At 32.3% G+C, this 24,504-nt stretch overlaps 1 protein-coding gene across 11 annotated transcripts in view; it reads left to right on the forward strand.

The window, feature by feature from the left end:
- LOC142330832 (uncharacterized) overlaps window positions 1–24,504 on the forward strand; it is a 117,623-nt gene that overhangs the window by 14,357 nt on the left and 78,762 nt on the right. For 6 of the 11 annotated variants that reach the window (XM_075376276.1, XM_075376284.1, XM_075376286.1 and 3 more), the window contains exon 2: window positions 20,267–20,376. In XM_075376276.1, the coding sequence (XP_075232391.1) occupies window positions 20,267–20,376 (110 nt within the window). Of the gene's footprint in view, window positions 1–16,059; window positions 16,159–16,423; window positions 16,448–16,595; window positions 16,618–17,499; window positions 17,699–20,266; window positions 20,377–24,504 lie in introns of those variants that run through there. The other 5 variants (XM_075376278.1, XM_075376280.1, XM_075376282.1 and 2 more) reach the window with 5 other exon arrangements.

Here is a 24,504-nt window from a genome sequence, read left to right on the forward strand (position 1 = left end):
TTGGAATAAGCTCATAAGTGTGTTAAAAAATATAAGAATGAAAGTGTTAAATAGGTAAGTATAGCTTAAGCTTGCTGTTGAGAAACCAAAAAGAAATTAAATGGAATCCAAATTTATGAGGAAAGGTTAAAAATCTGAAATTTTTCTGCATTTAATATTTTTATGTCTCAAAATGTTGGGTGATTATATTTTAAGGAAAAATTAAAATACAAGAAATTGTTTTTATTGTGTTTTTATAAGAGTACAGAAAAAATGTATAATTTTTTAATTTAGTGTTCTTTATCTTTTATGCTTTATTTATTAATTTATTTAAGAAAGATTGATATGACTTTGATAAAATTTCAATTAATAATGACTTCATTATTACTAGAAACTTTGGTGCATTGATTGTGAATTGTAAATGTCTTGGAATTTGTTAATGAATTATTTATTATTGGAAGCTTTAAGGCTTACTCTTGGGAACTTGGGGAATATGATGCATGGAATTTGTAGACTCTGAAAGGTGCTTAGCCTGATCAGGATTTGAACCAGAAACATCTTATGTAAAAGGCAGAAATGCTATATTTTGGTGAAGGAGATTTAAAATTCAACAAAAAATATGTTTTTCATGAAAATTTTTAACCGTTAACAATTTTTTTTCATTGTGAAAAGACTAAGTTATAATGTGAGATAATTATATTTATGAAATATAAGTAATTTAATTTAATAATATTTCAGTTTCATTATCTTTATCAAAGATATTATACCAGCTGCATTAAGTCTAGCTTAGAACCTTGTATCTCATCTACACAAATTCATTGAAACATTTTGGACACTAAGAAACTGGTAATTAAAAAAAAATTTGTCAATTACTCATGACATGAGACATGTACTACATGTAACTTAAAAAATATGCCACAAGAGAAGATATTTAAAAAAAATTTTAATTGTGCCAGTAAGGTTTCAGTTTGACATAATCATTATTGACAGTGTTTGAACTATTTGTCCGAACATTTAATTTATTGGTGGCCAGTTAGTTTAGTAGTTATCATCTGTTTTAGTAGTAGTAGGCATCTGTTGCCTGTACATGGTCTGTGTTTAATTCCTGATAAGGATTTCACTTTTTTTTGTCATACTATTCCATCTGTCTCATCTTCCTTCTTAAAAAACATGCACACCATTTCCAAGATAATAATGAAGTAAATGTTTTTAATTCAGGCAAATTTTTCACAGTATCTCAGTTTTAAACTATTTTATTTTCATGTGTTGTGTTAATTTTCTGATTTGATATTACTCTATTACATGAAGAGATTACAGATGAGATAAGAGAATATATCTGTTCTATTTACCTGGAAGTCTGTTAGAAAAGAAATAGACTCTGCAGCTTGAAAAAGTTAATTGATTGTATTCCCACCTTAAGTCATCATTCAACGTTTACTTTTTTATAGTATCATGACTCAGCTTGAAAGTTATCCTTTAAATTCATCAATTAATGTTATTACCTATTTGTACTGATGTCGGCTCCATCCAAAAAATTCATTTTTCCATGCGTACTTTAGAACTGTACTTGTCAGCTCATTCCTTCATTAATAGATCCATAACCATTGATAATTGTAATAATAATAATTAGTTTTTTACTGAATTTTTCTAATAATTTGAAACATAATTTTTATGAATGATTTACTGTTCAGATTCCTACTTTAATTTACTTTACAACTTAACTTTTTAAGACTGAATTTTTCAATGTAAAAACTACTCGTGTAATATATATTAACCAAAGGGTTGGTTTAGTGGTAAACCATCATAAATCAGCTGATTTTGAAGTTGAAAGTTCTCAGATTCAATTCTTAATAAAGGTTTATAATTCTTAATAAAGGCTTTTATACACATATGAATACTAGATCTTGGATACCGGTGTTATTTGGTGGTTGGGTTTCAATTAACTGCATGTCTCGGGAATGGTCGGTCTGAGTTTCTTCATGACTACATGTTTACCAGTGCAGTTACATTACACTGATAAGTGGCTAATGACTTTAATTGTTGATGTGACTACAAGTAAAAAAAAATTATACAGAGCTTTGTAAACTTTCTTGTGTCAAATAAAAATTAAAAAAAAAAAATGATGCCACTACTAAATTTTTGTGGAATTTTGTTTTCTAAACTGTTAATTTTTCATCAAGTACTTTTTTAGTCTATAAGGAGGTTATCTATAAAGGGGGTTTATGTATCCCCCTTTATTCTCCACAAGTTGATATAGAATTTATTAAAACGCATATTCGAGATTTACCATTTCAGGACCCAAACTCCAACATTTAATGGTAATATACCATAAAGATTTTGGTAAACCTTATGCGTAAAAAGTCAGAATAGAAGGTAAAATTTTAATTTATTGAATAAAAGATATTTTGTTATGGGTCTCAGGAATAAAAAACAGTTTTTTTAAAATGCTGAAACTGAAATCCTTTGCTCTTGAAGGCTGAAACTTTATTGACATATTCAAAAATATTTGAATATATCTCTCTTGATTGGCATTTTCTTCTCAAGTACCATTTCTATACAATAATATAAACTTCGATTTCGTAAGATGGACTATGTGATATAGCAGTTCTTTGTGTAATGAACATTTTACAGATAATTTATCATTAATATGTAACTTTCTAGAGATTGATGTACTGTGTATAAATAGATTTATTTATTTATAAATTGAATGTACATTAAGAAAAAAATTATTTTTAATAACCTCATAATAATTATGGCGGTTGCAATTACCATTAATTTTTTAAACAAATTATATAATTTTGTGTACCATGTTGAATATGTGTGTGTAGTTTATTTGATTGTTTGTTGATGCCAAATCTTTCTTTATTCTGCTATTAATCTTACCTGCTATTATCGATTGAAGAGTAAATATTAAAATTAATTAAAATATTATATATACACAATATGTATATTATATATACATATATATTATATGTACAATATGTAGTGTTCAAAAGATATATGAAAACAAATAAAAAAATTTAAAAAATGTTGTAAAAGAACCTTCTTAGTTGTGGGTTTGAAATTTCTTACTTTATTTATGATTTTATTTTTATTTATTTTACTGTGACTATTCCTTTTTTCCTTTATTGTTGATTTATACTTTTAACATTGTTTTATTCAGATTTTTCTTTATTTTCCAACAAGAAAAAGTTAAAATTTAATTGTATTGTAAAATTTTAAATAATTCTGGTTTGTCAGAGTGAAAAATTATTCTTTACATAGGAAGTATAGAATGTAACAAACTAGACAAAAGTTAGCAAACTTTCTCAATAATTCAGGTGAGAAAATGAAACTTTTTAGTTTATATGCAAAATTACGACCAAAAGACTATCAGTGTGGATCATTTATCATTGCCGTGATGTAGAAACAAATTTTTCATTTTTATGTTGAAAAAGAAAGCATTTAATACAATCACAGACATTTTTTTTTTATTGATTTTCAGACCTTTTATTTTTTACAAAAATCACTGTTAAATTAAAAAAAAATTCCCTTTAGATATCAATAAGAGCTAAGAATATTTTAAGAACTAATATTTTAGAAGTATCTGTATTTAACTATCTAGGGTGTACCTTGAATTATACAAAAGAAATAGCTATAATTATGCATGTTTCAGTCTTATGTGGAACTATACATATTAACCTGAAGGAAAAAGTCCATGTGAGAATGCATTGTTCAAATTTTGTAAGACAATAACTATTTGTCTTAACTTACAGTAGCAAGGTCTGGCTGATAGGTTTATTACAAGGGAGAAATGTAGATTGCAAATGGCTGAAATCAGATCCTTTCGGTGCATTTAATTAGATACACTCTAAAATAAGGAAGTGGTACAGAAATAGCAATCCCAGTTTAAATTGGTAGAATAAAAAGTTCCAGAGAATGGAGAGAACATTTAAGGTAGTCCCACTACAAAGGAAAAAAATAACACTAAAAAGATAAGATCTGGACAAGAACAGGCAGTTTAACTATTCACAAAAAGAAGATAAAGAAGTAGAAGAAAAATGATTCAATGATAATTTTATATACCGTTTCAGTTATTTATGAAGTATTACTGAGTGGATTAAAAAAAGTGAAAATTAATATTAAACTCAGAAATAGAAAAAGTACCTGGCTAGGGAGCACTAAGGGGGTATAAAAATTATACAATATACATTTATAATAATTATACTGTAACATGATAACTGTATGTTACACCATTGACTGCATTTACATCAGTATACTTGCCTTCACTAAACTTCAACTGTCGAGTGCTATCTTTTATTTTCAGATTCATGATGTATATTTTGATTTCATTTATATAAGAACAAACAAAAAAAGTTTTGTGAAATCAGTTGTTGATTGTTTTTACTTTTTAAATCTACACTCTGACTTGATATCTGTCTAGGACCAATTAAAAAGATGAATTGTTGCAGTGATAGCGATACAACAGCATTGTTAACATGGCAACAACTCAATCAGGTCGGAATTAGTCATTTTCCAAGCGTGGTTCATTGTATCATATAATAAAAGATTATGCCTAAAGAGAAGTAGGAGTAAAAATAAATTTATACTAGTAGGAATTCTCGTTTAATTGGGCTGGCAATTGGGCATTTGAACAGGCATGTTTTTTACACTTTTAATGTAGTATTAGAAATTCTATCTGTTAATGGAAAAGATCTTATATTTTTTACTTTTTAATGCATTACATGCCGATGAATGTGGTTAAAATCATGCAGGTCAGATTTTGCTTCACTGTCATTGAAAATTATTACCCATTAAAACTGAATTGATTGTGGTCTTATTCATTTAGTTATGAATGTTTATTAAATGACTGAATCATAACATTTAGGTGACTTCTTGATACTACAAAGTCGTTCCCAAAAATGGTATAACATTTAACAATCATTGTATACCAAGTTTACTACAGAAGATTCGGTAAAAAGTTATTTCCCATTACCTAAGCCGTACCATATTGTAATATATTAGCATGCCAAGCTATAAAAATATAAGTGTTAATGCAGACCAATAAGCAACACCTTCACTTCATAAGAGCCTTACTGTAGGGTATGATGCATAACTTTCAGGAAAGCAATTTGTCTAGTGCCACTTGTATATCGGGTACTTTACATGATACAAAATCATAAGAAAGACAGACAAATGTTGTTAAATCGAGTTAAATTAACTATTCTACAAATTTTAATCGGTTTTAAATATAATTTGAATTGTCAATCTTAAGATTAGAAAGAGATTGAGCTATTAATATAATGAGTGCTCTGCAGTTAATTAAAGTATTGTTAAAGATCTTACTGCAGGTATTGCAATTATTAAAAGATTCGTAACATTAACAATGCTGTTAATTGTAACTTCATTGAAGAAGCTGTCTCATAATTAGGTTTGCAAAAATATTTTAGAATTACAGATTTGAATGATTTTTAGTAATTTTTAACATTTCACAAAAAGTGTCATATTTTGTCATCTTGATTAATGAATTTTGTCACTCGATAAACTTTACTTTCTGTTGAAATTCTCTTGAGTAGTGTCCAGCCAAAATAATTTATAAATCTGATGGAGGGATTATTTTATTTGTCGAATATTTAACCGAGAAGAATCATTATGTTGCATTATAAAAAAAACAGAAAACAAAGAAAAAAGTTTCTTAAGGAAATGCAGGAGTAGTACAATCGCTAACTAGTAAAAAAAAAAATGTCTAATCTACAGATAAAAAAATTAACAATTAGTTAATGAACAATTAACAATCTAATCGAAAAATTCTTTTGCACTGTCAATGCATAATTTTGTTTAAGTTACATATACAGTCTCTGCAGTAATAATATGTCTAATAAAATCCCTCTCCAATAGCTATCATTAGACCGATAACTTTTAAAATGCCAATTTTGCATGCAATTTGTAAATATTTTTTGATAGCCAGTTAATGATTTATTGAAATGGTGCAAAAGTGTTTTTGGAAGATGGTGTTTTTTTTTTTTTTACTGATCTGTAATTATTTCACACATCATAATTATGTTTAATAAAAATAGGCAAACTTTAAGCTTTTTTCTGTCTTCATGAATCATTAACATAAAGCATTAACATCGACTACTGGAAATATGTTTCACTACTGTACAAAAAATTCCTTACTTGTTTCACATTCCCTAATCACAATTTATGTATTCATCATATTCCACGGTTTGCATTTAGTTTATTTCTTTTGAGGCACATGTATGTTTCTCAAATGGCCAACATCTTTTAATCGGGACTATTTGCATTTTCCTGGATCTAGCTTGCTATATTGTCGTTAGATAGCACCTATGGCTATAAAGAAAAAGAATATAGATCGGTCCACAATTTTGATGACGGGTTTTTTTGAGTAATGATGTTATCAAATATTGCCAATCTCAAATATTATATAAAAATAGAAAAATAATGTAACAGTTGTAAATATGTAATATGCATGTATATGTTGTAATATGTTGGTTTTTGGAAGTCATTCAAATAAACAAGTATGGACCGTACAAGTAGCACCATAAAAAAGGATGGGGCGTGGGTTTGTTTGTTTGATGTATATACTCACATTTTTATTTTAGCTGCTATTGGCGGGCAGCGTACGAACGATTCATTCATTTGAACGATGTATATACTTCTTTTTACAAACTATCTATTTAAATTTATATTTGCGTTTTGGGGATAAAAGAAGGAAACCTGTGGGGTTAGAGCTGTCTTAAAAAATCACAATAACAGCTAAAAAGTCTCAAGATTTTGAAGCTTTTCGTCGTAAAAGTTTTGTTGTTGTTAATGCGCTAAATTCATGAACGTTATTTAGTTACAGTTGGCAAAAAAATTTAACAAAATCACCGGTAATGAAACCTAAACCTGGTTAACATTTTCGCGACGAGTCGTAGGCCCGCCTTTTTTTTAGTATCGAATAAAAACAAGTTTTACTTACTTCCACCACATACAATCGCATTAATAAAACTCTTAACGTATATCTTTCTAATACCAGTTATATCGACATTACATTTATTTTTACGATAAAAGTCTGAATAAAATTATTTTGGTATCTCATAAACGTAATAATGTAAAAAATTCAGATCTTACAGACTCTAGAATATTATCATTTTTAATATCATTTACACGGTAAAATACCAATATATAATGGGGTGTTAATCCGCCACCATACTCGTATATACCGTGCGACGTACTGCCAGATTGTTCAGTATAACTACCGTACGGTATATTAATGCTACGAGCTGTATCGACTTTTGGAGAATTAATTTGAACTACACTTGTAAAAGACCTAAAAGATACACCGCTAATGTACTTATTTTTATTACCTAAATGTAAAACAGATTTATCACGTCTGAAAGGAGGGTAACTTTTTAACCAAAATACTGGCGGTCTATATTCACAGGTAATCGGTAAGTTTTATTGTCCGTTATTAAATCCAAATAAACAAACGTCTTTCGTTATTTCACATATCTTGCCCCGAGAGTTTATCATAATGCGCGTAATAAAAATGTAATCGATTACCAAATGAACAAGGTATTTCTGAACAATCGATCGACGATCCGGTAACTTTTTCACCGTTCCATTCGTAATCGTAATTCGGATTTTTTAAATTTATCATTGGATTATCGGCTGCCCGCCTGCATTTTACATTAGTACCTCGATATTTGTTAGTTAAACCGAACGCGGTGTGCGCACATATCATAAACGTTTCATTATTAGCCGGTCGAACAGGTACAGAATTAGCGGTAAAACTTAACCGAAATCCGATAGGAGTACAAACTGTAACAACTCTTTAGCTTCTGCAGCTATCGGTAAATTTGTAAATTCTACGTTTGATAAATACCACGGTACAATATCTACCGGTACATATTCTAATGGAGTAGTACCTTTCTTTGTTTTTCCTATTTAGCCTCCGGTAATTACTCTTTAGATAATACTTCAGAGGATGATATGTATGAGTGTAAATGAAGTGTAGTCTTGTACATTCTCAGTTCGACCGTTCCTGAGATGCGTGTTTAATCGAAACCCGACCACCAAAGAACACCGGTATCCACGATCTAATATCTAAATCCGTGTAAAAATAACCGACTTTACTCGGACTTGAACGCTGGAACTCTCGATTTAGAAATCGGCTGATTTAGGAAGACGCGTTCACCACTGGACCAACCCCGTGGGTAATGGAGTAGTACCTAAATCTAATTTAACGTAAGTAAATATTAGCCGGTACTATTCTTCTTGTTCTTGATTTGTGAAAGAAACTGTTTCTTTTTTTTGTTTCTTCGTTGCAGAATTAATTAAATTTCTTATATCAGACGTCGGTACTTTAGCGTAAACAAAACGTTTTTGTCGATTAGTCTCAGCGATTTTAATAATGCACTGTGTTAAAGGAATACGGATACTTTGTAAAATTTTACTCGCTTTTTTTTGAGGATTTTGAGGTCACAGTGTACCACTTTAGTCGAGTCAGGTTCTTCTTCTTCTTTTTTTTCTCGTTCGCTTCCCAGTATTTCTTCATTCTCTCAGATCTTGCTTTTTTAAGTTCTTCTGAACGAATCCTCGTTGTTGTTTTCTTTTCTTTAATTTTAATTCTGGAGTTTGCTTCTTTTAGTATTTTTATACTGTCAGTTTGGTTTCGTAAATCTTCTACTGTGATTTCTAGTTCTTGCATTTCTTATTTAATTTCGGTTATCCAGGTCGATGTTTTGGACATTTTCCAGTATTTCTCGGTCGGTTTCCTAACGAGCCTGTTCGGTTCTGTTCTTATTATGCGTCCGATATATATTTACTCCCTTTATATATCATTATATACGTACTAGCGATCGACAAAGCCAGCCGGTTACTTGCGGGCGGCAGAGATGCTTCCTTCCTCCGTGCTCGAGCATTGTCGGAACACCTAACGGACGCCCGAAGCATCGAGGCGTAATGTTGAACAACGACCGTAACCAACACTGTGGAGATCGAAACGCTACGTGAAATAAATTACTATTTTAAAGGTCAGTCGCTGGCGCGCGCGTCACATCTCCTGTCAAAGCAAACTATTAACTTTGCAAGCGACTAACTTTGTAAAAATTATTTATTTATTTAAATTACATATTTATAATTCGTTAGCTACGTAACTGCAGATATAGCGAGATGGAGACGTGGAGATAGGAAGCAAACAAATGATTTCCATTTTAATGCGTCTATCTACTAAAAATATGAAAACAGATGATAATGTAGATGCGTACTAAATCTTACCGAGGCGTTTAATGTTTAAACTTTTCTTTCCGAATATCGTCCATTTTCAGCACGAATAACAGCGTACAATCCTTTTCCTCAGCGATTCACAAACTAAATGAAATTACTGAGGTAAAACGGGAGCCGGCAACGTTGTTTGATTCAACACCATTCTCCACTCCATATTAATTTTGAGGCGGCGATTGGGTTTTCAAAGGGCTGTTTTTAATAAGCTCGGTTTTTTGTCGTTCCAAATGACATTTGTAAGCCGTTAAGACATTATTTTGTATCGCCTTTTACATTTAAGTTTTACGACGCGTGGACATTTATCGAGTCCGGACAGCGTCTCAAAACCCGAACGGTCCGACCGAAATTCGGACGCGTGGCAGGAGTAACCGAAAATCGACTTTTACTTTTATAAATTTGGGGTCGTAAAATATTGATAATTGTTGAAAAGGGGATAAATTATGTTTGCCTGTTAGTATCGGTATTTATTTACTTTAATAACTTGGGGTCGGCCAGACCAAAAATATTCAAATTTGGCGCGATGACTTCTACGTGCAGAGTACGGCTATTATGTAGTCAATATCTTAAAGAGTTGGGGAATTTAGAAGCGAATCTCAGGTCGCGTGTCAGGAAGTTTAACGTAGCTGTTGTTGATTTTTATCTTTCTTTATTTTTTCTGTTACGTTATCGTCATGTACTGTGACTTACCTAATAGTGCATGCAACTTTTGAACCGGCTTAATTTGTAGCTTTCCGATATCTGACGTTAGAAGGGTGAAGAATAAAACGTCAGTTTTGTTGTTGTTTTTTGTATTTTTTCTTACCGTAATAAACTTTAATTTGTTGTAGTTGTCATCGTATAACCGATTTAATTTTATTAGAGCAGAATAAGAAAATTAATCGTCTTTTAAGGTCGTAAGGCGATTGTTTATTATTTTTATTTTGAATTTTATATGACATTTATTTAACAATACAGATCGTTACCGGATGATTATGCGCTTGTAAAGGCAATAAATCTGTTTTTGAAATCGATAAATTTATTTATTTCATCTGACTAATATTCATGCGGTAAGTTTTTTCATCGTTTATTTATATTTAATTATTATATTCGCATCTATTATTTTTAACTTACACTTTAAGTTTTAATTTTAGATACCGATTGAATGTCAATGTAAATGGAATTTGACTGATTGCCTAATCAAAGAGCTACTTGCCAATTTTGATTTTATTTGCACAATGCATTCGATGGCATCTTAATCCAATTACCTACCATCTCACCGACTTTTACAAAAACATCGTCGTCGTGCGATTACTCTACAGATTTTTATTTTATCTTTTTCAATGCCGTAAGATAATCTTCTCTTATTGCGTTATACAGTTAACCGTTTTTATAAATTAAGTAAAGTTAACGATCGATGTTATTCGTTAATAAATTTCTCTTTAAATAAATAAGTAAAACAAAAATACGTGTGTATTTAAAATTTATTAATATTTGTAATAATTTTTTTATTTGTGGCCGCATTACGATATCGTTATAATTTTTTTTCATTTTATCTGCAGTTATGTAAATTTTGATCGTACATATCATATTTAAAAAATTGTTTATTTCTGTTTTTCCATTCGTACGCAGTTATCGGTTTGAAGGCTTCTTTGAAATCGACTATCGTCCAAAGCCTAAATATGTTGTAGATGTGTACTATCCTGTGGCCAAAATTATGCAGGATTAAATTATAAGTCAATTCTACTTTTGTCATAAGCATGCATTACTGCGTATTATTATTATTATTAATAATTAAAAAAAATAACAAATAATAAATAGTATTATTTAAGCCGCTTTGAATTATCTACAAGTACTGATAACAACGGCACCTCAATAATGTGACCTATCTTGTAGTACATTGTAATTGTATTGATCAAAGTGAAAACTCCAAAAAATTATTTTCGTTTAAAGAATGTAATGAAATTACTAAATATTAAATGACTTGCGTTCAAAATGTAACCGTATAAAAATCGGATTAAAAAAAATCTATTTAATACTGACGCCTGTGTTAGACTTATCAGAGTTAAGCAATTTATTGACAAAAATAATCGGTTTGATATTTTAATAACGTAGAAATGGTTTTATAAAGAATGAAATAGAAGTAAATTACTCGTAGTTTTGAATAATAATGTCAGGTTGAATTTCAATTATTTAGGATGTTATCCTTCTTTTGATCGGTATAAAATAGGATTTCTTAGACTTTTGGATAGCGGTTCCCTTTAACTTCTAACAATTAGTTGCGCTCTCTTATCTTCACTTATTTATTTATGCAAATCTATTGTACATATTTTACTACAAAGTGAGCTTTCAAATTACATTGTTGTACTTATGAATTTCATTCGTTTAATCGAACGTGTTCAAGAGTTCAAAACGAAGACGCCGCGATACATTTCCTTCAGGAACCTGATATTTTACGTAATCCGAGGAGTGTGATCGTGCTCATGAATGATTTTAAGGTCGTGGATACGAGATCGGTGTACTCGTCCAAAAATAGACTGCAGACAATATAAACGATTAAGAAGCGATATGTTTATAAAGGTTCTAAACTTCCTTTCAGTAACATTATACGTAAAACTGAAAATTTTTGCGCGGAGGAGTTAAACCACAATACTAGGGTAGACCGGGCGAAGTGCTTACGCGAAGTTTGTGCCCGTAATGTTGCAAACGATGAGAATTTAATTGGCGGTCGAGGGTTAAGGTCAAAATAGACGAAACTTATTTTCCCGTACGAAATACAAAGACGGGCGTGTTCTTCCACAACAGCGGGACTCTGGGGGGTATTGTAAAGAGACTAAGGACTGTTTAATGGTTACAGTGGAAAATAGGAGCGCTGAAAGTTTAATTCCGGTAATAAGGCAAAGAGTACGACCGGTTACAACTACAATTTCAGATGAATAGCGCGGTGCGCTTATAGGGGCATTCAAAATTTACCAGAATTACCAAAATTATAAAATTTTAATCGTAAAACTGTAAACCGGACATATAACTTCTTAGACTCGCAAGCAGGGGTCCATACTCAGACGATTGAAAGCACGCGAAGACCTGCAAAGCGGAGAAAATAAGGTAGAATGCGGGACAACAAAGCGCTGTCGGTCGGCTATTTGATGGTGTTTATGTGGCGAAAGGCAGTAGCGTTCATGATCTGTTCTACCAAATACCGGGTGATTCAAAAACGGCTTCAAAATTTTAAAAACATATTGAAATTTATTTAGATAACTTACAGATTCGGTTGAGATCTCATGTCTAACAAAACACATCAACTTTTGACTCGCGTAGTTCATTAGTGCCGAATTCGGCCACCAGGGCTGTAATCAGTGTTGTTAAAAATGGATACATTTACTGGTGCGGAACGTGCTCGCTGTGTGTTTTGGTTTCACGATTTGCAGTAAGCAACTGCAGTTCAAAGTAATTTTCGTAGAGTACAGTAGGGAGCCTCCTAGTAGGCGTCAAACCTTCGTCGAGACAGGTTCTTCTTCTTCGGTGGCGGCTCTTCTTCAGTAGGCATTGTCAACTGCAGCACCCGCTATTTCCACTCGATATTATCGATAACATTTAATATATATAACGAGTCCTTTTTTCTTTAATTCTTTCTTTATACTTGTACAATATATAATTCTTAAGCTTAATGTCAATAGCCATCCCCCGGATTATGAAAAAGATACAAAAATCTTTCTATGGAACTGTGCGCTTCACAGTTTCGGCGGCGTGGTATTTTGCTGTTGTGCGTATGCGCCCATAGGAAGCTGCGAGGGAGAGAGAGAGCACTGTCGCTACCGCAGTGCCGACCCTGGCGTACTGGTAGAAAGTAGTTTTTTTTTTTTTACTCCGCACGTGTAAAAAACTCCTTGTTCGTTCCCTTTTCTAGTTTAGTCGATGGAAGGAATATGAAAGCGGTTTAGTTGTTTTTCAGTAGTGATCAGAAGATGGTGGAAAGCAAGGGCTCTTTGATTGCAAAATCTCTCCAAAAGCACGTTGGAAGGGCGAAAGAGAAGGTAATTAGTAAAAACTAATTATGCATTTGTTTCTGTGTACATAGAAATCTAAATTAAGTTTCGTTGGACTACAGTGTTTTTAAACGGACATTTTATTAAGTTATCTAATAATACTAAAAAATATTATCTGTATTGACATTTTATTATTTATTCGGTTAAACCGTGTACCGTATTCTTGAATGTGATAAAGTGTAGAATTAGATTATTATCCTGCTTCCAGCTATTCTGTTTGATTAATTTTTTTCGGTTCTTTTATTTTACATAAAACTTTAACAATATTTTTATTTTTTGAGATCTTTTTGTGATGTAGTCCATGACAATGTTGAAAAGCAAGGGGCTCAGAGCGGATCCTGCTGGACTCCTACCTTGACCTCAAAACTATCGCTTGTACTCGCTGGTGATACCACTCGTGTTGTTACGTTATTAAACATATCTTGTATGATACTGATGTATTTCTCTGGTATCAGTTGGGTTCTTAGTGCTTGCCGTATGAGCTTGCATGTTATTCGGTCGAAAGCCTTACCCAAGTCGATGAAGATAAGGTGGTGTTTTTTTTTCAGGACTTTATATTTGTCCATCAGTATTCTTTTGCAGTGTAAGGCGTCCGTGGTTCCCACTCTTGTTTGTAAAACCAGTGCGTAGTAAAACCGCACTGGTTTGTGGTTATGGTGGAAAGTTTCTTTAGCTTACCGATAAAATTCTGCTGAAATTTCATCCGGACCGGTGGTTTTACCATTTTTCATACCAGAGATAGCTATTTTCACTTCAGATGGTACGATATCCTCGATAGGGCCAAGTATGTAAAGGAGCGGTACGGGCGGCTCTTGTGGGAACTCCTCATTCAGAAGATGTTGGAAATATTCTTGCCATCTGTTGTTAATTTTATCGTCCGAAGTAATAAGTTTGCTGAAGCATCATTGATTTACTTATTTTGTTTGAAATCCTGCTTTTGTAACGTTGTTTGGCTATTTTGAATATTTCCTTATCTGTTTCTGCATTTTCTAGTCGGGTGATCAGAGTCTTGCTGGCCGAGTCTTTGGCGATGGCAAAGGCTTGTTTAACAGCTTTTTTTTTTGCAATGTTATAAGCATCTTTATCCGTCGCTTTTGTTTCTAGCCATACCTTAAAGCTGTTTTTCTTTTCTCCGAGCTTTTGTTTGACATCATCGGACCACCAGCTGGCATCTTTTTCGGTATTTAATTTCGCTTTAGATACGCCGAGTTCTTCCTTGGCGATCCTTGATTCGGGATGATTTAATTCGGGTGTGGAGCTCGTTCCATGTTGTGTCAGAATCTCGGGTTATCACGACGTCAGTGAGATAATCTTCGACTCTTTTTACGGACCGATCACCCTCCGATATTTTCAAGTCGTACCGTTTAATTCGAGGATAGGGTTTAGCTTTGCGTTTTGTGTTCCGATTGGGCTGTCGCTGACAGGCTACGAGGATTCGATGTTGGCTGGTCAGAGGCTCTTCTGGGGTGACTTTACAGTCCTTAAACAACGTGCGCATCAAACAGTCACTCAAGAAAAAGTCTATCTGAGTCCATAAATACTGTCTAAATATTAAATACATAATACAGATAAAAAAATAATTCTCGCCTCTTTATTAAAGATGCCGATTCTTAAAGATCTCAATTCTTTATTAAAAAATTCTTGGCATTAGTGAAAAAAAAAATAAATCGGAGAATACCAAGAGAAGAACTATGCAGACGATACATTGAAGAGAAAAAATGAGAGAAATTTAAGGTGGTTGTCTAGAATAATAAATCAAGAAATGGCTTTAGGAACTGATGCTTGACGTATAAAGAGAACGGTAACAACGTATATAGATCGATTTACAGGCACTCTTAAAAAACGCACGTTATTCATATCCGTACGTACTAGATGTTTACCATTCCTCTTGGAAAATCAGTTATTATTATTTACACTAAAATCATTCAGACCTCTCCTCCAAATATTCGTGCTTTGATATAATAAATCAAGTTATTTTCTCAAACCTTCTTAAAAAAATAAGATCTCAGCTACCTTAATTCGACTGATATATCAATATTTCATTGATATATCAATACCTCTTTAATAATAGTGCAATTTTTATAGTATAAAAATAATAATTTTTATACTATAATAGTGCAGTGCTGTTAACAATAACATTTAGAAACAATAACCTTCTAGAAATATTGTATCTGTAATTTTTATATTTGAATATTAATAGTTCATGTTATTTTAATGAATTAAAATTGAAATTAAGTTGTGTTTTATAATACTAAATCGATCCGTTAATAAAGCCAGTAAAATATGTTATCAGAAGAAATGGAGCTTATATTTGATTCAAAGTATATTTTTCATATCAGTTTTTATTAAAATTTATATTTCATCAAGCAAGTCACACATAGAAATATCTAGGATAGATTTATTTGTAGGTTGCATATTTATTTTTAAAGAAAGTGTTGGATAATATTTAGTTTAAAACTATTCACCTTATAAAAATGTCACTGTAAGGTGAAACAGTGCTTTCTGAAAAACAGAGTGTAAATTTAGAAAAGTTGTATTTGATGACTCTAAAAACAGTATAAAACTACAATTCATTATAGTAAATGGAGTAGACCAGAAAAATAATTTTATTTTTTAGTTCTGATGTAGGTGTTTATTCGGTTATAATAGTCTCATATTTCAGAATCAGCAAATAACTTTATTTTATTTATTTATATAGACGCATAAAGTGTGTATTTGTTACCTTGAATGAAGTTTCATACTACTATATTCAGTGCAATGTTTTTACAATGAACACGGTTTGATTGATGTAGTTCTATTTCGTCATTAAGCCAAAAGGGTCTTTAGGTCAGTCAGTCATTTAGCGTTTAGTGAATTGTTGTGATCGTGGTATGTTGTACTGGTTTGATAGGTAGTAATTCAGTTCTTATTTTTATTTTATTATCTCGTTAAATAAATTGTGAATTATTTCTTCATTTATTTGTCAGAAACAGATATTTTTTTTACAACAATAATTTTTTTATATTAAAGTATATTTTTTTTAATAAATCGATTACGGTATTGCAGAAATATATTTATCAGCTTAAATACATTAAAATTTTTATAGTTAATATATTTTTTTTAATGTTTTAGTTATTCTTAGGTTTTGATGAACCCTAATGAGGAGTTTTTTCATCTGTTCATCTAACTGAGAATTATAGGTGAATCGCTCAATGCAAATTAAAAATTTGGTACGCCTGTGTAGGTCCATACAGAAAAAGTAGAATTACAAAATTGTTATTTTTTGAAAATACAAATACACAAAAAAGTTAATATTTGAAACTACTGAATGTCGAATCAAATGAAGATAGGTGGCATCTTCTGATTATGCGTATGTTAAAAATTATACAGTAAATTGTAATTTCCAAGGTCGCAGAGTCAGATTAAAAACCTAAATAAAAAACTTAAATCTGAAAAAATGTTTCCTTAATGCTATCAATGACTGTTATCCAACACAATTTCTAATTATAAATTTAAATGAGATTTATTTCGATTTCTTTTTTCTCTTTACTTACTGTCCTTTTTATTTTTGGATCTTTTATATATTATGAAGTTCTATATTATTTTTATTGATAAATTTATTGATTAGTTCCAAAAAATTTCAGCTCTTGTTTAAGGGACAATAAAAATCACCAAAATTACTGTTAATTTTAATTATAAGGATACACAGCATTGTGCCGGTAAACAATTTTTAAATACAATTTTTTTCTCAGTAATAGTGCATTTTCTTGCTCTTGAATCTAAAAATAATCAGTCTTTTAATGAATCTAAAAATTTTTAATTAATTTTGTAATACAAGCTGTACGCCTGTACGCATATCATAATTTTATACTTACATGACAGCTCAAAAATGAGTTAAAATGATTTAAATTACGTTTAGATTCTTCCAACAATGATTCTACTAAAATTAATTTCAAGAATGAAAAATTCATGTATTTTGAGTATTTTTGGTTAAATAATATTTAGAAAAAAATCAGTTTTCAACAAGTAATTATTTTTAAAATAATGCATTCATAGAAAATTTTAGTTGTAAAATTTTTTTAATATTACAGAACCACTGTTGACAATCTAACAAAATTTATATTTATTTTCGTTTATTTTTAAGTTTTCTATAAATCAGCTTATGGTAGGGGATTAGGATAATTAAGTAGTAGGCACTGGCTATGCATAGTAGTGGTTATAGATTATACTAGCATCTAGATCATCTGGTCTTAGGTACAGTTCCTGGCAAAGGTTTAGCAGAGATTCAGTCACTTCCTTTATCTTCTTTTAAATAATAAATATAAATAAAAAGGTTTTTGAATTCAGTTAATAATGGTGAAAAAGGAAACCTTAATGTAATAGATGATTATATGACAAAGTTGTAATAAACGTCTCATCCTTTATTTACTGAAATGGACATTTAAAGAAAGGTACTAACACTTGCAAAAGCAAGTAGGTTTATGTATACATGTAAATTTTTTCTTCGATATGTTATTACACAAAAATTTCAAATTTGACAATAATTGTTTAATTTTTTTATATTTTTATTTTCATATTTACACTTCAATTCTTTAAATTATGATGTATGTTATTAAGAGATTCAGCATGAAAAATGATCTTGTTTAATAATTAATTATGTATTAATGTAAATTTTAAATCAATAATATTTTTCTATTTTTACTTGGCTAATTTACAAGTGAACAATTTGACTGACCTTTGTCTTTTAGAAGGTTAATAAAACATGTATATGTAATATTGAACACACAATCAATTAAAAATCCACTTAAAAAAATTGACTAAAATTTGATTATTTGTCTGGTTAAAAAAAATAAGAAATATTGGAAATAGCAATGTTTTCTGGAAGTAAATTCATTAACCGGTTCAGTAGTGGCAGAAGAAAAATTAATTGTTTAATTACTCCAGTTGTGTTGCACTGAAATGGATGCCACTAAATCTTGAAAACACGTGCATTTACTGTTCTATTTTTTCTATAGAGTTTTAAAATTAAGAAAAAGTAAAAAAAAAAAATGAGTAGCGGCCTTCCATTTATAATATAATGAACTTACACTATTAATACCAAAAATTATCTCACCCAAAAGTTTTTTTTTTGAGAAAGTAGATCTTGTTCATAGGATAAATAGAATAGATTTTCATGGTAACAAAAATAGCTATGCTTTTTTATCTACTTCTTATGTCATTAAAATTTTCGAGACAAGGAATATAAATAATGCAAAACTGTTTTTAAATTGATTGTAATGTATGCTCTAAGATAAATATAATGCATGCTCTAAGATATTGTGCTAAGATAAATATTCTTCTTTATGGAGAATTCAATCACCTTTTTTTTATAACAGGTTATTATTGTAAAGTGAGCAGGAAAGAAACTATTGGTAAAAATTAATAATCGGTGAAGTTATTTGATGGGCATTTTCAATTATTTTGTACCGCAATTAATTAATCAATCAATTGCTTTTTTTTTAAACGGCGATGTAAGATAAGCTTCAGTAGTATTGAATTTTATTTTGGTTAAATAAATCGGTATTAAAATTTATTATATCTCAATGGTCAATCTTGTAAGCCCTCAAACACATAAAGGTTAAACATAATAATGAGATGTTATTATAATGATCTGGAAAACTTCCAGGGGTAACCGGTAATATATATATTTATGGTTACACGAGATTTATTTTACACATAGAATTCTCCATTATCAGTACGTATGTTTCTTTAATATTAAATAGCGATAGAAAAGTTTATTGATTTGTATAGACCAAATTCATACAGATATACGCGCACAGACTTATTTTTTATTGATAAAATATCTGTTTAATTATAGATATCAGAACTTTAATTTATTTTGAATTCATCTTTGTTGTATGTAAATATTAAATTTATCTGTTGATATGGTAACAGTGTAAGTACGTATGTTAAATGTTATAACCGAAAAGGTTGTAGGTGATCTGAAATTAGTCAACGATCTCTCCTGAAATCGGTAGAGCCATTCTCAAGATAAGAATTATCCCATTTCAGACTTAATAAAGAAAATGAGGAATGAAGAGGTTTTGATATCGCCTTCTTTACTGAGAGAAGCTTACTGTTATACACCAGCATGCTGAACCCATCAAAGTGCAGGAGATTTTAAGTCCTGCACGTGAAACTTTCACCCTGTTCAGGGAAATAGTCGTAAACCAAACATCATTACCTCAGAGAAAGGAATGAATCTTGTACTTTGGATACTTTATGTATCACAGACATAAGAAAGATTGAAACATATTGTGAAAAGCATTTTCCCTAATAGGACTGGCACGAGAGCTTGTTATTTATGAGAATGACTCATTTTTTGGAAGTAATGTGTGACTCATGTCAGGTTAACTTGTAACTGAATTCCACTTAACATAAATACATATTTATGATACTTTTTTTTTTCTATCTATATAAATTTGTAGTTAATTGAAGTTAATGGTATGAGTAATATTCTTTTGTTACTATTCACATCTATGCATCACACATTATTTTGGTGGGTCAAGTAAAATTTTTCTCACTTCAAGAACTTAAACATGTAATCCTGGGATCAATCTTTTGAAACTGTCGGTTTTATTTTGCAAAACAATTTAGAATACGCTAGATATGAGCTGATATTGACAATAGTCACTTTTTTGAAAAATATAAAGCTTCATTAATTGTGCAGTTCATAGAGTATAATTAATGACTGGCTCATCACTTGAATGGTACACTTAAATTTCCGTCTTCAGTATCTGTTATAATTGATACTGAAGACTGAAATTTTACAAAATTGACAGATCAGATGGTTAAATGTTCAGACTAAAAGGGATTAAAATTACTGATATTTATAAATGATAGTTATTTCGTTATTTTTTGTTCATAAAATAATCTTATTACATGAACTTGTACAGTTTTATTTTTAACTCTCTGGATTGTTCTTGATGTTATATATAAAACTTATCACTTTTCATAACTAATAGTACTTTTCATTTCAGAGAAAATGTGTGATGAAATTCGTCTTGTGAGATATGACCTAGGTGAAACTCCCTGGGGTTTTCGAATCACTGGTGGAAGAGATTTTGGAACTCCTCTTCTTGTTGTAAAGGTAATTAGAAAAAAAAATTATTTTAAAGTACAATTTTATTATTAAGTATAATTTATTATCAAAAATTTATTTATTTTAAAACTGTAGATATAGTATTTATTGCTATTGCAGTAGAATGGTCTAAATGTTATATTTTGGAAATTCATTCATAAAAATAGGTTTGATTTCAGTTTCAATCCTGTAAAAATGTGTGTAATGTGTGCATTTTTATTAAGGTACGCAAGTAAAATTACTATTTATTGTATTTTATTTTGGCAGCTCTTCTATTCAAACCATAATTTGAAATTATGCAATGAAAATTAAATGTTTTTTGAACAGACTTAAAAAAACAAGGATGTTTGCAATTCAATTATATAAATGCATTCTTTTATTAGAGAGTTTTTTATTATTAATTCTTTTATTATAGAATGTTCAAAAACTAACTATACACCTGTCAAGCACTGATACAACAACTTAACGTAGTACAACACATAACATCAACTTACCTTATAGAAGTTTGTTGGAACGGTCCCTGTGAATATCTATCCAAACATATTTGCATCACTTTCTTCTTATTCTCAAAGACTCTCACAAGTTATTCTGTGGAGTGTTTTTGGTGAAATTGTGAACAGCAGTTTGAAGTTCCTGAAGGCTGTGGGGATTTCCTAGGTAATTACGTTTTGCATAACACCGGAAGTAAAAATCTGCCGGGCTTAAGTTCAGAGAATGAGCTGGGTCCAAGCCCTAAAAATGATTCAATGAATTTGGTTTTTGGTTTTCAGTCAGATTTAATGGTCTGCCTGACTATGTAAAGTTTTGTAGCCTTGTTGAATTCAAGCATTATAATTTCATTCTTGGTTAGCTCTCCCATGAACTACTGAATGATTTCACAATAACAAGCTGAATTTATTGTTTCTGTGAAGGATATGGGTTGACTACTCTTCTCCTTCTTTCTTTCTTTTTTCCTGTTTAGCCTCTGGTAACTACCGTTTAGATAATTCTTCAGAGGATGAATGAGGATGATATGTATGAGTGTAAATGAAGTGTAGTCTTGTACATTCTCAGTTCGACCATTCCTGAGATGTGTGGTTAATTGAAACCCAACCACCAAAGAACACTGGTATCCACAATCTAGTATTCAAATCTGTGTAAAAATAACTGGCTTTACTAGGACTTGAACGCTGGAACTCTCGACTTCCAAATCAGCTGATTTGGGAAGACGCGTTAACCACTAGACCAACCTGGCATTTGACTACTCTTCTCCTGGATATTGCAATCCACACATCAATCTTCTAGTTATGTACAGGAATTTCATGTATTGCATATGTGCTGTTGGTAAACATAAATGTGAGTTCTGTGCATGCAGATACCTTGGTAAATGGAACCATGCCTCATTGGTATAGAAAATGCAGCCCAAAATATCATCAGAATTCTCTGCTAGAAACTGTTGAAATCGTTCACAGTACTGGATTCATTTTCCACAGTCAACGGCCAGTAACTTTCTTTTGAACCGCTTTCATTTTATATGGAATGAGACTGAGTTTCTTACAAATTGCCTGGAGTGCAGTTGCGATAGTGCAGTTGCTAGTGAACATTAGCACTCCAGTTGCCTGGAGTGCTAGTGTTCTTCTCAGGCCAACTTTTAAACACTTTTTGGGACGACCTGCACAGTAGCTGTTATGGCTTTCAGTTTTTCTTCATTGAGTGCTGATGGTTTACTACTGTGTTCATTGTTCATTACTGATCCTGCGGCACTAAATTTCTTGATTAGTGCTGCTACACTTTTTTGATTAGAAACTGTTTACCTAGAAATCTAATGGAAAGGTATTTCACTGTAGGTGTGTACTCATTATCCTCATGGAAGACTTATTCAATGAGGAATATTTCCTGTTGTAAGTTAACACCGTTTGGAACACACACAGAAAGATATGGTCTCAATTTTTTGAAGACGTAAGGTTTTTTATGAGCATAATGAGCAATAAAAAATCAGACATACCTTCTCACCTTAAAATGCCACACCTGTCACCATCCTGACAGGCTCTTGTAAGCAAACTAAGGCTGTCCTTAAGTTGCTCAGCCGGAAAATAATGCAGAAAATTAATTCCTCACAAGAATTTATTTTTTATTTCACATAAAATACTTTTCATCCATCCCCAGATGCAAAAATCTAAAGGTTATTAGATCAGGCAATCTTGGTGGCCAGGAATGTGGACCTCCTCGACCGATCCGTTTCTCAGGGAAATTGTGACTTAAGTGGTGGAAACAGCACAAGAGAAGTGACAAGGCACGCCATCGTCCTGGAAGTATTCTTTGCGTCTCAGCGCTACAGGAACATCTTGAAGAAAGTGCAAGTAGATCTCAACATTTAATCGGCCAAGTAATATGAATAGTCAAACAGCTGATTGTGAAAAAGCCAGCGGCATACATTGACGCTAAATCGGTTTTAAAAATTCCTTCCATCTTTTATGAAGATTTATTTCCGGCCATGTATGCTCATTGCGTAAGTTGTTGGTGCCATAACGAGTGAAATTGGTCCCTTCCGTAAACAAACATACTTATAGAGTTGCCAGTTTGTATTACAGCAGTTGCAGAACTCCAAGCGAAACGGACCGTCTCGTAGGTGAAGATGTTGAACTGGCTCCTTATGATAAGGATAAAGCTTGTTTTGTTTAAGTGTGCTGCAAACCATTGAATGCGAGACTCCGATCAGCTTAGAAAGACATCGTGTACTGACGAAAAATGTTATATAGTGTATATATATACACTACATAACACACTCAGACACATTTACACTCAACATTTACAATCAATAATATGTACAGCTCAGAATACATACACCACAGCTATGCCGGCCTCAGACAACAGGAACGCGTCCCGCGGGAGCCGTTGGTGACGACAATGCCGAGGCATCCCCGCCACCTGCCCCCGAAGGCTGGCGCTCATCGCTGCCCTCAACCGACATCTCCGTTGTTAGCCTCGCGGTCCTCCTCCATCAGTTTCTGTTGTAGCATCCTTTTAAACCACCGGGCACACGCAGTAAATCCCTCACCGGAAGAGAGCATCACCCGCATAACTTCCCCCGGCGAGTTCAAATCGTCACGTGATATTTCCTGTCTCTATCTGGGGCACACAAAGAAGGTTTGCTCTACCGTATCCACTTCATCACAATACTGGCACAGTTCTGTGCGCCTCTTTCCGATCCTGCAGAGGTAGATCCCGAACGATCCATGACCCAACAACCACTGAGCCATCGAAAAGTCCACCTCTCCATGCAGTCTATTGACCCAAACCCCACCTCTGGGATCAAGGTGTAGGTCTAGTGCCCCTCCTTCGCAATCCGCCACCTCTTCTGCCAGTCGCCAGTAAGAGGGCCCTCGCCTCCTCTCTACCATCTGTGGTATCTATCTCTTCTTTCTTTGGCCAGCAGTCCAACGGTGGCATACCAGCCACCACTTATGAGGCATCCAATGATACCGTCCGGTAGAGCCGCGCAACTCTTATCGCCAGCCTCCTATATATGCAATTCAATCCCCGGACATTTCTCAACCTATCCAAAGGCCTCCCACCATGCCGGTGCCGCATACATAATCATCGATACCACGGTAGACGCCAGCATTCTGCGCTTAATTGTCTTAGGACCCCCGGCATTGGCCATAAGCCTGAGAAATTTTTTCCGCCTTCATGGCCACTTGCTGCACTTGAAGTGAGAAACCCCTTGACCTACGGAGCCACACTTCCAAGTATTTTGCCGCTTCCTTTGGGGCGATCATTTCTCCATCGACTTGGATAGCAAAAGGTGGTATTCGCCGCCTCCCCGTCATTGCTATAATTTCAGTTTTTTTAGCTGACAGTTGCAGCCCCTGCGTCTGAAGCCATGATTTGATCTTCTCAACGGTCCTCGTAGCTATCCGTAAGTAGAAACTAAGAGATACTAACTGCCGTTCTCCGTGGCGCGAGTGGTAGCGTCTGGTGTCGGCCTGTATCCGGAGGTCCCGGGTTCGAATCCCGGTCAGGCATGGCATTTTCACACACGCTACAAATCATTCATCTCATCCTCTGAAGCAATGTCTAACGGTGGACTCTGAGGTTAAAAAAAAAGATACTAACTTTGTTAGAAATGAATTAATAGTTGAAAGAATAGTAATATTC

This window comes from Lycorma delicatula, chromosome 10 (genome assembly GCF_047948215.1).
Source record: "Lycorma delicatula isolate Av1 chromosome 10, ASM4794821v1, whole genome shotgun sequence".
In the NCBI taxonomy this organism is placed as follows: Eukaryota; Metazoa; Arthropoda; class Insecta; order Hemiptera; family Fulgoridae; genus Lycorma; species Lycorma delicatula.